At 37.1% G+C, this 12,500-nt stretch overlaps 2 protein-coding genes across 3 annotated transcripts in view; one reads left to right on the top strand and one right to left on the bottom strand.

Moving 5' to 3' along the window:
• The window catches only part of Cpsf160 (cleavage and polyadenylation specificity factor subunit 1), a 24,395-nt gene that overhangs the window by 175 nt on the left and 11,720 nt on the right, over positions 1 to 12,500 (top strand). The window contains exons 2-18 of the mRNA XM_043009371.2: positions 1,763 to 1,964; positions 2,318 to 2,529; positions 2,662 to 2,960; positions 3,087 to 3,337; positions 3,727 to 3,908; positions 4,083 to 4,245; positions 4,360 to 4,466; positions 5,112 to 5,285; positions 5,536 to 5,778; positions 5,909 to 6,115; positions 7,023 to 7,141; positions 7,345 to 7,455; positions 8,701 to 8,828; positions 10,723 to 10,808; positions 10,958 to 11,085; positions 11,312 to 11,459; positions 11,993 to 12,145. Of these exons, the coding sequence (XP_042865305.1) occupies positions 1,784 to 1,964; positions 2,318 to 2,529; positions 2,662 to 2,960; positions 3,087 to 3,337; positions 3,727 to 3,908; positions 4,083 to 4,245; positions 4,360 to 4,466; positions 5,112 to 5,285; positions 5,536 to 5,778; positions 5,909 to 6,115; positions 7,023 to 7,141; positions 7,345 to 7,455; positions 8,701 to 8,828; positions 10,723 to 10,808; positions 10,958 to 11,085; positions 11,312 to 11,459; positions 11,993 to 12,145 (2,892 nt within the window). The 5' untranslated portion in view covers positions 1,763 to 1,783. The remainder of the gene's footprint in view (positions 1 to 1,762; positions 1,965 to 2,317; positions 2,530 to 2,661; positions 2,961 to 3,086; positions 3,338 to 3,726; positions 3,909 to 4,082; positions 4,246 to 4,359; positions 4,467 to 5,111; positions 5,286 to 5,535; positions 5,779 to 5,908; positions 6,116 to 7,022; positions 7,142 to 7,344; positions 7,456 to 8,700; positions 8,829 to 10,722; positions 10,809 to 10,957; positions 11,086 to 11,311; positions 11,460 to 11,992; positions 12,146 to 12,500) is intronic.
• The window catches only part of LOC122248952 (uncharacterized), a 3,140-nt gene continuing 2,899 nt past the window's right edge, over positions 12,260 to 12,500 (bottom strand). For both annotated transcript variants that reach the window (XM_086542460.1, XM_043009383.2), the window contains exon 4: positions 12,260 to 12,500. This exon is cut by the window's right edge and continues 990 nt beyond it. The gene's annotated coding sequence lies outside the window, so the exon portion shown is untranslated.

Genomic DNA, 12,500 nt, shown 5'->3' with positions numbered 1-12,500 from the left:
TATAAAGAAGTAGTTGAGTATCACTATAGAATTGGGTGTTCATTTAATTCTCTTGAGATTACGTACCGTGACGGTAGGCCTAATTTCCTAAAAGTAGGCCTGGTGGGAATGTTGAAATTAAAGTTAGCAGACTTAACTTTATTATTTGCATTATGATTTACTCAACCAGAAAACGCCATGGTGAGATCTTGTGCCACATAAAGTACCGGTAAATAGAAATTCATCAGCCGACGGCCATGAATCTATACTATGGGAGCACCTTTTAACTTTCGTTGTAGATATTACTGGGAAATTGAAGGTCATTAACAAGAATTGATAAATATTTTTATTATGTCCTTGTGACTAACTGAAACTATACTAGTTACCAGCCAGAGAAGCATAAAGCATGGAGGCCAAAATATCACTGGACCAAGCTATGTGAGCATAAATCCATGAAATTTGATAGGTGATTGTGGCCATAGCTCTCTCCAGATTAGTTTTATACCAGATTAGTTTTATACTATATTGGACAGGTATCATGACATACATGATGGCTCCACTTAGGTCCAACAAGTGGGCATCATTGCATATATAACACAACATTGGAAACTGCAAACTGTTGAAATGCACTCACTCTCCAATATCTATCCAGTGGAATCTAAAATATCTTGTCTTGATGGCCATTTAGCTTGCTGGGGACCTTGTCTGCAATGGGTTGATTTGGTATTTTGTATTCTTCATGACCATTACCATGGTTTTTTGCGATTTTCTTGTAGTTTTATTCCAAACACATACCTTTTTTCTGTTATAAATATATAACGAGATATATCTAAATTACGTGAAACTTGTTACAGTCTGGTAGACGGTCTAAATGCTTGAGCCAGGCAGTTGCCAAAGCTTATGCACCAACAAACTGCTATTACATATAGTCTGTGAAGATAGATCTTGTTTGCCTCCCAAGAGAAGCAGTCCATGCTCCATTTTCCTAGGATATATGTTATTGTGGTTTCTTTGTTTCTGACAAAGTGCAGCAGGTGTAGAAATAGAATCACTAGATATTTTATGAACAATTACTCTATATTGAAGTTTAAAGTTTCATTTAGTCATATTATGTGGATAATGAGTTGAGAAATTTATAAATATTTGGCAACCTTTTGGTAATGTTTGGTAATAATAAGATGAATTATATAAGGTTATCCCATTATTTTAATCATAATAACTTTTCAAGGTAATTACTTATATTTGTGGCTTAATCATAAATGCTTAAATTGCCACTCAACAAGGATAGGGAACTGGAGTTATGACTGACAGTTTTCTTTTGTGGCATCTACCATGTAAGTGACTTGTAACAAAATTGTGTAAAATATAGATGGAGAAAATAAATTTTCATCCTTTGTGAACAGGAGTCCAAGTGATCTAACTGGCTGTCAAGACAGGATATTTCTGATACTGTCTTTTAGGCATGACACCTGTCCACAACAGATAGGGTTAATATTGACATATTTTCCTGTATGATCAAAATTACTTAATGTTTACACATGAAAAACAAATAAAAAATACAGTTATCATACCAGATGATATACTATTTACTTCAAATAGCTTACTCTTATTTTTTATCTAAGTCCTTTATTTAACAAATGTATTGTATTGCCTATGTCCTTTAATTTCAAAAGTTACTCTATAGATATGGTCATAAAGTATGTCTTCCAAAATAAAGCACATGTGAATCTTGAATTGCAATCCAAGCAGTCAGAATATTCATCTATCAATGTTTACCTTTTAGGTCCTCATATTAAGAGCAAAGATGTACAATCTATGCAAGGTAACACACCCAGCTCTAGGGGTGGAGAATTCCCTCTACTGCAACTTCTTCAATCACCGGGAGAAGTCCCTAGTTGTTGCAGGAGCAAACATCATCAGAGTATTCCGTCTGGTGGCAGAAGTGTCACCCAGATTTAGCAAGAAGGATGACAGGAACACTTCAGGTTTGTATTATGAATTCCTGGCTAAAATAACTTATGAGTGTTTACATTTGATTGATTCTTTGATTTACAAGATTTACTAGTATTGATTATTGGTTTTGTTAGCATTACCCAGATAATTTCATTGTAATCATTATGATATCATTAGTAATAGTTGTAATAGTATTGTTTATGTCAGAGTATAACTATGTTTCATTGGTATTATATATTGATTATTTTATTTTTTATTTTTTTGTTATTTTAGGATGTTTTTTCTAGGTCATTAACATTTGCCTTTAGATATATTATTATTATTTAATATCTGAAAGTATCTTACAATGATTCTTGATTCAAAATTTTCCCATTAAACATTCCAGATAATGGTCCACCAAAGGTTAAGCTAGAATGTATGGCTACATACAAATTGCATGATAATGTGGCAACGATGGCATCTGTTACTCTCTCCCCTTTGCGTGACTCTCTCCTGCTTGGCTTTAAGGATGCCAAGCTGTCAGTGGTGGAGTATGATCCTTACAACCACAACTTAAGAACAGTTTCACTGCATTACTTTGAGAAGGAAGATATCAGGGTTGGTGTCATGAGAACCCAAGTTGTTGTTATTGTGCTATAAATCATGATGAGGTTTGTTATAGATATTATCATGGTAGTAGCAGTGGAGTTATTAGTTCATGCATATTAATGATGTACATTTATTTTATAGGGAGGCTGGGTTCAGAATGTGTGTCTGCCACTTGTCCGAGTAGATCCTGAGGCAAGATGTGCTGCCATGCTGATATTTGGCCGAAAGATTGTCATTCTCCCATTCAGAAGAGACAATGCTACAGATGAATTAGATTACAGTTCATCACATGCACGGGGCCCAGTCCTGCAGTCATACATTATAGATCCTAAGGATTTTGAGGCCCCTTCCATTGACAACATTATAGACATGCAATTCCTTCATGGGTATTATGACCCAACTCTGATGCTGCTTTATGAGCCCATCAAGACCTTCCCAGGGTAAGAAATGCAAGTGACTTTAAAACTTGAACACCATCTTGAATGTTTTGAAGAAGCAGTAATTTTATCATGGTATATCGTGTAGTTACTGTAGTTACCAATTTTATTATTTTATTTTTCACACAGGAGAGTAGCAGTACGTCAAGACACTTGTGCCCTTGCAGCCATATCTCTTAATATCAGACAGCGTCTTCATCCGGTCATCTGGTCATTGTCAAGTCTCCCACATGACTGTCTGAAGTTGCTGCCAGTTCCAAAACCCATTGGTGGTGTCCTCTTGTTTGCTTGTAACTCGCTCACATATTTGACTCAGTCAGTGCCTCCTTATGGTGTCTCTCTTAATTCACAAGGCGACAAAAACACCAATTTCCCTTTAAGTAAGTACAAACTACCTTGTTGCAGTAATTTAAAGGATGTTGTGATATTTCCATGAAGGTGATTTAATCTGTCTGAATTAAGTTTGATATTCTTTACTTTAACTCTTCTGAGATGGGCCATATCTTTAGTTATTCAGCCTGGATGTTTCTATATAGATATATTAATAAAGTGACACTAATTACCCTTTAGTATGATGCACTGGTTACCTAACTGAAGGAATAACTAGCTAATATTTTGAAAAAAAAAAAAAAAAAAAAAATGCATGTGTGAAAGTGATCCTACCCCACGAAAAAGGCCTGTAGCAGAAGGGTTAAGGCAGTTGGATATTTGTTAATGTGCACACCATCTTTTAAATTCAGAAATATAATGATGATCTGTTTTATTTCAGGAAAACAAGAAGGAGTAGTAATATCTCTTGACTGTGCACATGGCGAGTTTGTCACGGATGACAGGGTTGTAATATCACTGAAAGGGGGTGAACTGTATGTATTGACCTTGGTAGCTGATTCCATGCGCTCAGTACGTAGCTTTCATTTTGACAAAGCTGCAGCATCAGTGTTAACTTGCAGTGTAAGTGTAATAGGAATAATGTGATTTCTCCTTTTGTTTATTAACTCTTACATGATATTGATTGTCATATTGTTTTAATTATTAACATAAAAGTACCAATTACACACTTGCTTAAAGGAATTTTAACAAAATTAAAGAAAATTCCAAGATAAATGACAGCACTCCACTCTTCAGATGACAGTTTGTGAGGACCAGTACCTTTTCCTTGGCTCACGACTGGGAAATTCCCTGCTCCTCCGGTACATAGAAAAGGAGTTAAGTGATCCTCTGCGTTCCAAGAGTAATGTTCCAGCTGATCAAGAGCCCCCCACAAAGAGGAAGAAGCTTGACACATTAGGTCAGCCTTGACAAAATAAGTATAGAACTATTACTAGTGCTAAATGGATAATGTATGTCTCTTCTTAACTAAAATCTTTTTATAAATTATGCTAATGTATATTGATTATTCCAGGGGACTGGATTGCTAGTAATGTAGATGACATTAGAGATGATGATGCACTTGAAGTGTATGGACAAGAAGATACATCAACTGTCCAGCTTGCTTCATATAACTTTGAGGTAATGGTCTTACTTATATTTTGAATACATAAAAAAGGTTTTCTGTAAGCCTTTGGTAATTGAGAGCTCTTTTTATGCATGCACACGCACACATACACACACGCACATGTACATGTACACGCTCATGTACATACACATAGACATGCACACATACACGCACATGCACACGTACATGCACACGTACATGCACATAGACATGTACACGTACATGCACATAGACATGCACACGTACATGCACATAGACATGCACAGGTACATGCACACGTACATGCACACGCACTCGTACATGCACTCGTACACGTACACGCACATGCACATGCACATGACATGCACGTATGCATGCACCCACGCACACACACACTTACCTCATTAATAACGGGTGGTTTTGGCTGTGCCTGAACGTTTTGAAAGGTATTACAAAATGAACAGGCCTACCACTTGCAGGCTATGATGTGAACTTCATGTCATCCAGCATTATGGGGATAAATACAGACAGACAGTCAGACATATCCATATTTTAGAACAGATAAGGGTAAATTAATAGCTATTGGTATTTGATTTTTTGTTACTTTTCATAATATTGTTTAGTGTATTGTTGCAATGAATATTTGACTGAGATATGAACTGACAAATTTTCTCCTGTAGGTAATGGACAGTTTATTGAATATTGGTCCATGTGGTGACATAGCCATGGGTGAGCCAGCTTTTCTGAGTGAAGAGTACGAAAACTCTGTTGATCCATGTGTGGAACTGGTAACAACGTCTGGACATGGAAAGAATGGCGCGCTGTCCATTCTCCAGAGGTCCATCAAACCTCAGGTAAATCCATTCCCTGGAATGAAAGGGCTTTAAGAGTAGTTTTTCTGAGGTATCTTTCAAGATATGGTGTTGTTGTAAGATTAAAAGGAAGAAAAGCAGTGATAAGATTTCATATTTTCTAATTGTAGATGGCAAATGGAACCATTTTCCTTTGAGGAGTATTGCAAGATTTATATAACTGTCCTTTATTGCAATCTTTGATTGAAAAAAAATTACTACCACAAGGAAATGACTTGATTTTCTTTTGCAGGTGTTAACAACTTTTGACTTACCAGATGTAGAGGACATGTGGACACTTGTAGGTAAAACAGATGAGAGAAGGAGAAGGGAAGGAGGTCTTCAAGACCATTCATTCCTCATCCTCTCACGGCCAGACTCGTCATTGATCTTACGTACGGAGGAGGAAATCAATGAGTTAGAAGAGTCGGGATTCAACACTACTTCACGAACAGTGTTTGCAGGCAATGTTGGAAATAATAGATACATCATACAGGCAAGTTAAAGCTCTTGACATTCATTTGATCACTAGGATTAGCACAGTATGCACATAGAAAAACAAATTAAAGCACTTTTGTGGTAATTTCTATATCACCTACAAATTATGCCATTATTGGTTCTTTCAGGTGACCAGTGGTGGTGTAAGACTCCTCGAAGGTACATCTCAGATCCAACATGTACCAGTAGATGTTGGTTGCCCACTAGTTGCAGCTACCCTAGCAGACCCTTACCTTTCAGTTCTTGCTGAAGATGGTACTCTTATGGTCTTCACTCTGGTCACAAGCCGCACTCTCCCACCAAAACTCACTACCACCAAACCTTACAATCCAGATGTAAGTATTACCTTTATTTGTTGTACAGTTGTGATGTGTCAAATGGTATTGTTGATTTGTGATATTTCCATTAATTGATTGGGAAATTCATTTTTAGGTCATTATAAAAGAAATCTGATAGTTTAAACCTTTATCTATCATGAGAGAGAGTGAGTGAGTGAATGAGCATGTGCATGTGTGGGTGTGGATGAGCGCGTGAGCTTATGTGTAAGTGTGTGTATGTGTGTCTGTGAGAGTGTACCTGTGCACTTGTGCGTACGTGTGTGTGTACGTGTGTGTGTGCACGTGCGTATGTGTGTGCATATGTGCGTGTACGTGTACGTGTACGTGTACGTGTACGTGTACGTGTACGTGTACGTGTACGTGTACATGTGTGTGTGTGCGTGTGCGTGTGCGTGTGCATGTGCGTGTGCGTGTGCGTGTGCGTGTGCATGTGTATGTGCATGTGTATGTGTATGTATATGTGTATGTGTATGTGTATGTGTATGTGTATGTGTGTGTGTGTGTGTGTGTGTGTGTGTGTGTGTGTGTGTGTGCATGCGTATATGTGTGTGTGTGTGTGTGTGTGTGTGTGTGTGTGTGTGTGTGTGTGTGTGTGTGTGTGTGTGCGTGCGTGTGTGTGTGTGTGCATGTGTGTGTGTGTGTGTGTGTGCATGTGTGTGTGTGTGTGACTCGTAAACCGCAGATGAAGCAACACAAAATAAAAGTTTTATGAGAGAGGAACTAGAGCTAAAAACCATTTGTAAGTGAATGATGGCCAATCCAAGTTTTAGATTTCATATTTCTAATGCTCTGTTGAGCATAAAGAAATTGAAAAGGAAAAGGAGATGTATAGATATCACAAAAGTTTTTAGATAAATAGTATTCTGCAGCATTCTGTATTCATTCATTTAATTCCTGCTTCCAGAAATCACCCCTTCGGACTGTATGTGCTTATTGTGATGTGTCAGGACTCTTTACGACACAGTATCCACAAGATAGAGAAAACAACCCCCAGATCTTTCGAACAGATGCTGATATTAAGAAGTGGGTGATAAGTTCCTTTTATCATGCATTTTGTACCCCTATTTAAGTATATGTAAATAGATACATATGTGATTGAAAAATTCACAGATTTTGTTTGATCATTTCAGGTATTTGAATTGAACATATTTGCTAATTTTACTCTTATTGTATTTATTCATTGAGATCCAGATAACATTTTAATTTAATTATTATGTACATTGCAGAGAACTAGATGATGAAGATGAGATGCTTTATGGAAACACAGATTCCTCTGTCTTTGATCCACCGAAGACCTTTGATCCCTTGGCCCAACAGGAGAAAAATCAGAATACTTGGTAGGGTTTTTTTTGCCTTGGAATGTTTATTTTGTTGACTACATCTAAAGCAATATCTGATGTGAATTAAACTGCATTTTTTTTTTTTTCCTCTTTTGTCAATCCCCCATATTTTTTTATATATTAATTGTGATGTTAGGTGTTGAATCATAGTGTTGGGATAAATCCATTTGTCAAATTTTTCCTCATACTCTGTCACCTCTTTTGTAGTATGCATGCCTTATGACCTTTGAATTACATGAAAATGCTATCTCTAATATGAATCACAAATATCAAGAAGATTTTGAGAGAACCCTTAGGTCTTCCATTACATTCAAATATGAGGCTCAGTGTATATAAATAATGAGCTTGTCATGCCATTAATTCATTTACAAAACTGTAAAATTATAATAACCATTAACCCGTTCACAACGGGTGATGTGGTTTTTCGTTATACATAACGCAGGAGCTCTTGCCTGATGATGGGTGTCATGACGTTCGGGGATTTTGGATCACTATGTTATTTTATTGTGTTATGAGTAATGAGTGAGTGATGTTGACATTTGCAGTCATAATTATTATAACTGCCATAATATTAAGCAAAACGGGTTTCAACTCACATCCAAAACCTAGATGGCACCATTTTCTTCTAGCACCAGCAGGAGAGAGAGCCTTGAATGGCACCCATCTATGATCTCTAGCAAGCACCATCTCTATAGAGCTTTTGCTCTAAAGTACCACAGATGAAAAATGTGCAGGCAGAATGAGAGGAGAAAGGTGACTCAAACCATGCCCAATGTCTACAATGTGCCCCTGTGCCACTAGGGATGCCTTTTATTGTGGATCTCATCATCAAAAGCACAAGTTTCCTTCCTCTTCCCTACCTCCTCATGTTATCTTTATTTTGGATGTTTATAATTTTCGTGTTCGTTCATGACAGCACACAAATATGAAAAAATAGAGTTGCTTTTTGCCTTCCCCTGACATAGCAATGTTTCTATCACACTGAGTATTAAGAAAAAAAATAAGTTGATATAGACCCTTGCTCTGAAAAAAAAACCCATCCTGGAGCCAGGGTAAGCAAATCTATCCCTTGTTAGCAACGGGTTAAGAGGTAAAGATGAAGTGTATATCCAATTATTGAAATTGTTTGACAGGACATGATACAAATTATTTTTATTAGCACTTGTAGAAATTATTTTTATAATACATTTTTTTAATGGAGATTTTGCATTTCAAACTAATTTATATCATGAATACACTTAGGTGGAAGAAGTGGCAGAAGGAAGTTCGTCCTACTTACTGGTTAGTTGGAGTTAGAGACAACGGCAACTTGGAAATATACACACTACCAGATTTCAGGCTCTCATATGTTGTCAGAAATTTTTGGGTTGGTAAGTATTGTGTGTGTTTATTGTTAGATTTTGATGTTTATTTCTATTTAACCTCTTGAACATGAGGACGCATTTACTGCATCCTCAAAGCCCTGATGACATATCCGAGGACGTGCTTAATGCATCATGGCCGAGTTGTATTAGCATTAGTGTTTTTTCTTCCGGATACCCTACGAGATCTTTCAAAATATAGGTCGTATATGATGTGATGACTTACTTGACTTTCATTATTTTTACATACCATGGCAGGTACGGATGTGCCCTACTAGCAGTGATTTTATTGCTTCATTATGGAACATTATGTAAAAATATAAACTTACTATGATTAGTTTACCATACTTCTTCAGCCACTTTCCTTTGTCCTCTGAGTCACTGAGGTCTCTCACCAAGGTCACTCTTCTCACCCTCCTCCCAACCAATGTAAATAACTTGTCACATGCACAGAGGGAAGAGGTTGATTATACATATATTTGATATATAGTACATGATAATTATGTTGAGGTTTTGGCTTAACCCATTCGCACCGGTTGACTTGCTATCATGTTCAATGGGTTTTAGGTCAGACGCTGGCGACGAGATATTTGATCAAAGCTGGCGTGCCAGGTGAGCGGGCATACAGCGCTCGCTCGTGGCTAGTGCGCCCAAGAATCCCGAGGCGTTAGGCTTATGCGTTTGAATACCCTGGCATTCCGACCATTTAGAGCCGGAAAATAGCCCTGGCGTGAATGGGTTAAAACTTGTTGAGGTTTTGGCTTAAAAATTGTTGTATTCAATAGCAAAATTTGGCATGCACCAGCATCCCGGATTTGGTGTGGAACACATTTTCTACTGGAGTGAAAGGGATAATATTAGGGATAAAGGACATTTAGTCTTCTGGTTGGTTATTTGGAAATTTCAAAGTTAATAATGAACTTGATTTAACATACAAATATGGTGATTACATAATAACCATCACTTTATACGCAGTAAAAGAATATATAATATCGTATGGGCACTTGACATTGTTATTCTACCATTATTGCCATACTCAAAATAATATAGATCAAAATGATAATTAATTATAAATTAGTTTGACCTCTAGCCTTTCATCTTTTTGGCAAACAAGGTAAACAGAAAAATAGGTATTAATTTATGTCAAGTTAACCCATTCACGCCGGGGCCATTCCGGCTTTGCACGGTCGCTATACCGAGGTTTTCGAACGCATCATCCGAACGCTTTGAGATTCTTGGGCGGGGGGCGCACGCGGCCCGGCTGGGCCCGCTCGCTCACTCCGAGCGCCGCCGCCGGCCCATATCTCTCGTCGGCGGTCTCGGCGGAAAACCACGAAACGTAACACGAAACGTGTCAGCACGTCATCCGGCGTGGATGGGTTAAGGCTGTTTTGCTAGATTACATTAACCCATTAAGGACAAGGTGGTTTTTGCTCTGCATGGACATTACACCGGGGTATTTTGAAATGCTATTTGTCTGTTGCGGTGGGTGGCCAGCTGCACCACACTTGATCTCCTGGCTTGCCAGCCATACAAAAATCTATGACATAATATTGTGTCTCTGGCTATGACCATGATGTGATAGCATGTCGTCCTTCGTTAATGGTTCAAGGAGTGTTATCTCAAAGAAACATTAAATAGCTGTAGGCTTAAAGCCATATTTTGAATTATCAGATGGATTACCAAAGAGTGTATAGATTAATTCATTATTAGTAAGATTAAGTCAGTGATTGACACTTATTTTATATGTATACAAGGTTATAATTGATCAGATATGAAAATTTTGTATTGTAGCATATTGTTAACCCAAATAAGTGTGCATTTTGGAAATCTTGTTGTCAGATTTTTTTTTTATCAAGGTTGTTTAGCCTATATTCTTATTATCTATTAATCTGCTTTTCAGGTCACAGAGTACTCACAGACAGCAGCCAAAACCCTTCAGCGCCACAGATTCAATTTACATCAGAGATAATGCCGGTTATACATGAGGTAAGTAGCAAAGAAGATATACCACTCTTACTCTAATTTTAGGGTGTATTCTCATATCTTGTTTCTTTCCCTCTCTTCTGATTGTATGTATTTGATAATTGTAAACACATGTTTAGAGATATTAAGTAAACCTTCTTTTCCCACCTCAGGTGCTGTTAGTGGGTATGGGTAATAAGAACCTGCGACCCATTCTGCTTGCCAGAGTTGATGAGGATCTTGTGATGTATGAGATATTCCCATTTTATGAGAATCTAGCTCCAGCCCAACTGAAAATAAGGTAATAGATAGACATGATCTTCATTGAAAGTGAACTGGAATTTGTGTACCAGGTTATATGCTCATATTTTATTGATAGATAAGCTGGATTGATTGGCATAACATACATTTAGAAACTTGTCTGCTCTTGTATGGAGCTGAACTGTAAAACAGGTTTTGAATTGTTTATATTTCCCCATAGGATTTGGTAATGGGCAATTATATTTTTCTATTTTTTCCTTTAATAGGATGAGACTGGTTGAACACAACCTAATTTTAAGAGAAAGACGATCCAGCAAAAACAGGAAACGAATGGAAGAGGAAGGTTCCTCAGACAGGAAAATTGACAGAGTTCTTAAATTCCGTCCTTTTAGTAACATCAGTGTCTACAGTGGAGTAAGTTCTTATTGAGATAGATCCATTGAAGATATCTTTATCTGTGAAGTGTGAAATATGTAACTTTACTTGTAATAGTCTTTTAATCTGTTAACGACGGGTAACAAGATATCAAGTCAAGTGGTCGCAGCGTCAGTCGCCGGTGACGAGATATCTCATTATGGCTATCCTCCTGGATGGCACGCTGGGTGATTGGTCATATAACACTTGGCCACAGTGGCAAAAATCCCGAGGCATTAGGCTTACGTGGATGAAATATCACGGCGTTTCGACCATTTGGAGCCAAAACCACCCTGTCGTTAATGGGTTAAGATTTTTGTTTATTTTTTTATCATTATTATTTTTTTTTATCAATAATTTTTAAGATTTGGAACTGTTGCTTCTCAGAAAGGAAATTTTAGAAAAAAAAAAATGTTGATAAAATATCTTAGATTTTGATGCCAGCCAGCATCAGTATTTGAATTTTTCTTATCAATTTTTCATTGACTGTTAACTTTTTTTTTTTTCTTTTCTTTTCTTTTCTTTTTTTCCAGGTATTTGTCTGTGGTCCATATCCTCATTGGCTTTTCATGACTGTGAGAGGAGAAATGAGATATCACCCAATGAGTGTGGATGGCTCTGTCAAGTGCTTCGCTCCTTTCAGAAACGTGAACTGTCAAAATGGCTTCCTCTACTTCAACCGCAAGGTGGGTTTGATGAATACAGGTAATATTGAATTTAAAAGTTATATTGAAACACATATAAAGAAAAAAGAAAAAAACCCAGTAAGTATTAGAAAGGATGATAATAAAACCAACGAATAAAGAAGGAAATCTATATTACAAAAATCATGTAATGTCTAAGAATGGAAGAGGGAAAAGAATAAAAAGCGGAAAACCGTTATAGTGGGCCAAAAGATGAAAGGGGTGGATCACTCAGGTTTTTTTCATTTGTGCAGATGTCACTTTGTGAGGAAGGGAAGATGAAATGTGATATACTGCAGAAATGAGTTTTTTTTAATTTTATGATTACTTTGTAGCCCATATGTTCAATTGATTACAC

The sequence above is a fragment of the Penaeus japonicus genome, unplaced genomic scaffold (assembly GCF_977035675.1).
Source record: "Penaeus japonicus unplaced genomic scaffold, GWHDUDI00000001_assembly GWHDUDI00000012, whole genome shotgun sequence".
Classification (NCBI taxonomy): domain Eukaryota; kingdom Metazoa; phylum Arthropoda; class Malacostraca; order Decapoda; family Penaeidae; genus Penaeus; species Penaeus japonicus.
The sequence above is the reverse complement of the archived record's forward strand: the minus strand, read 5'-3'. Positions and strand labels throughout refer to the sequence as shown.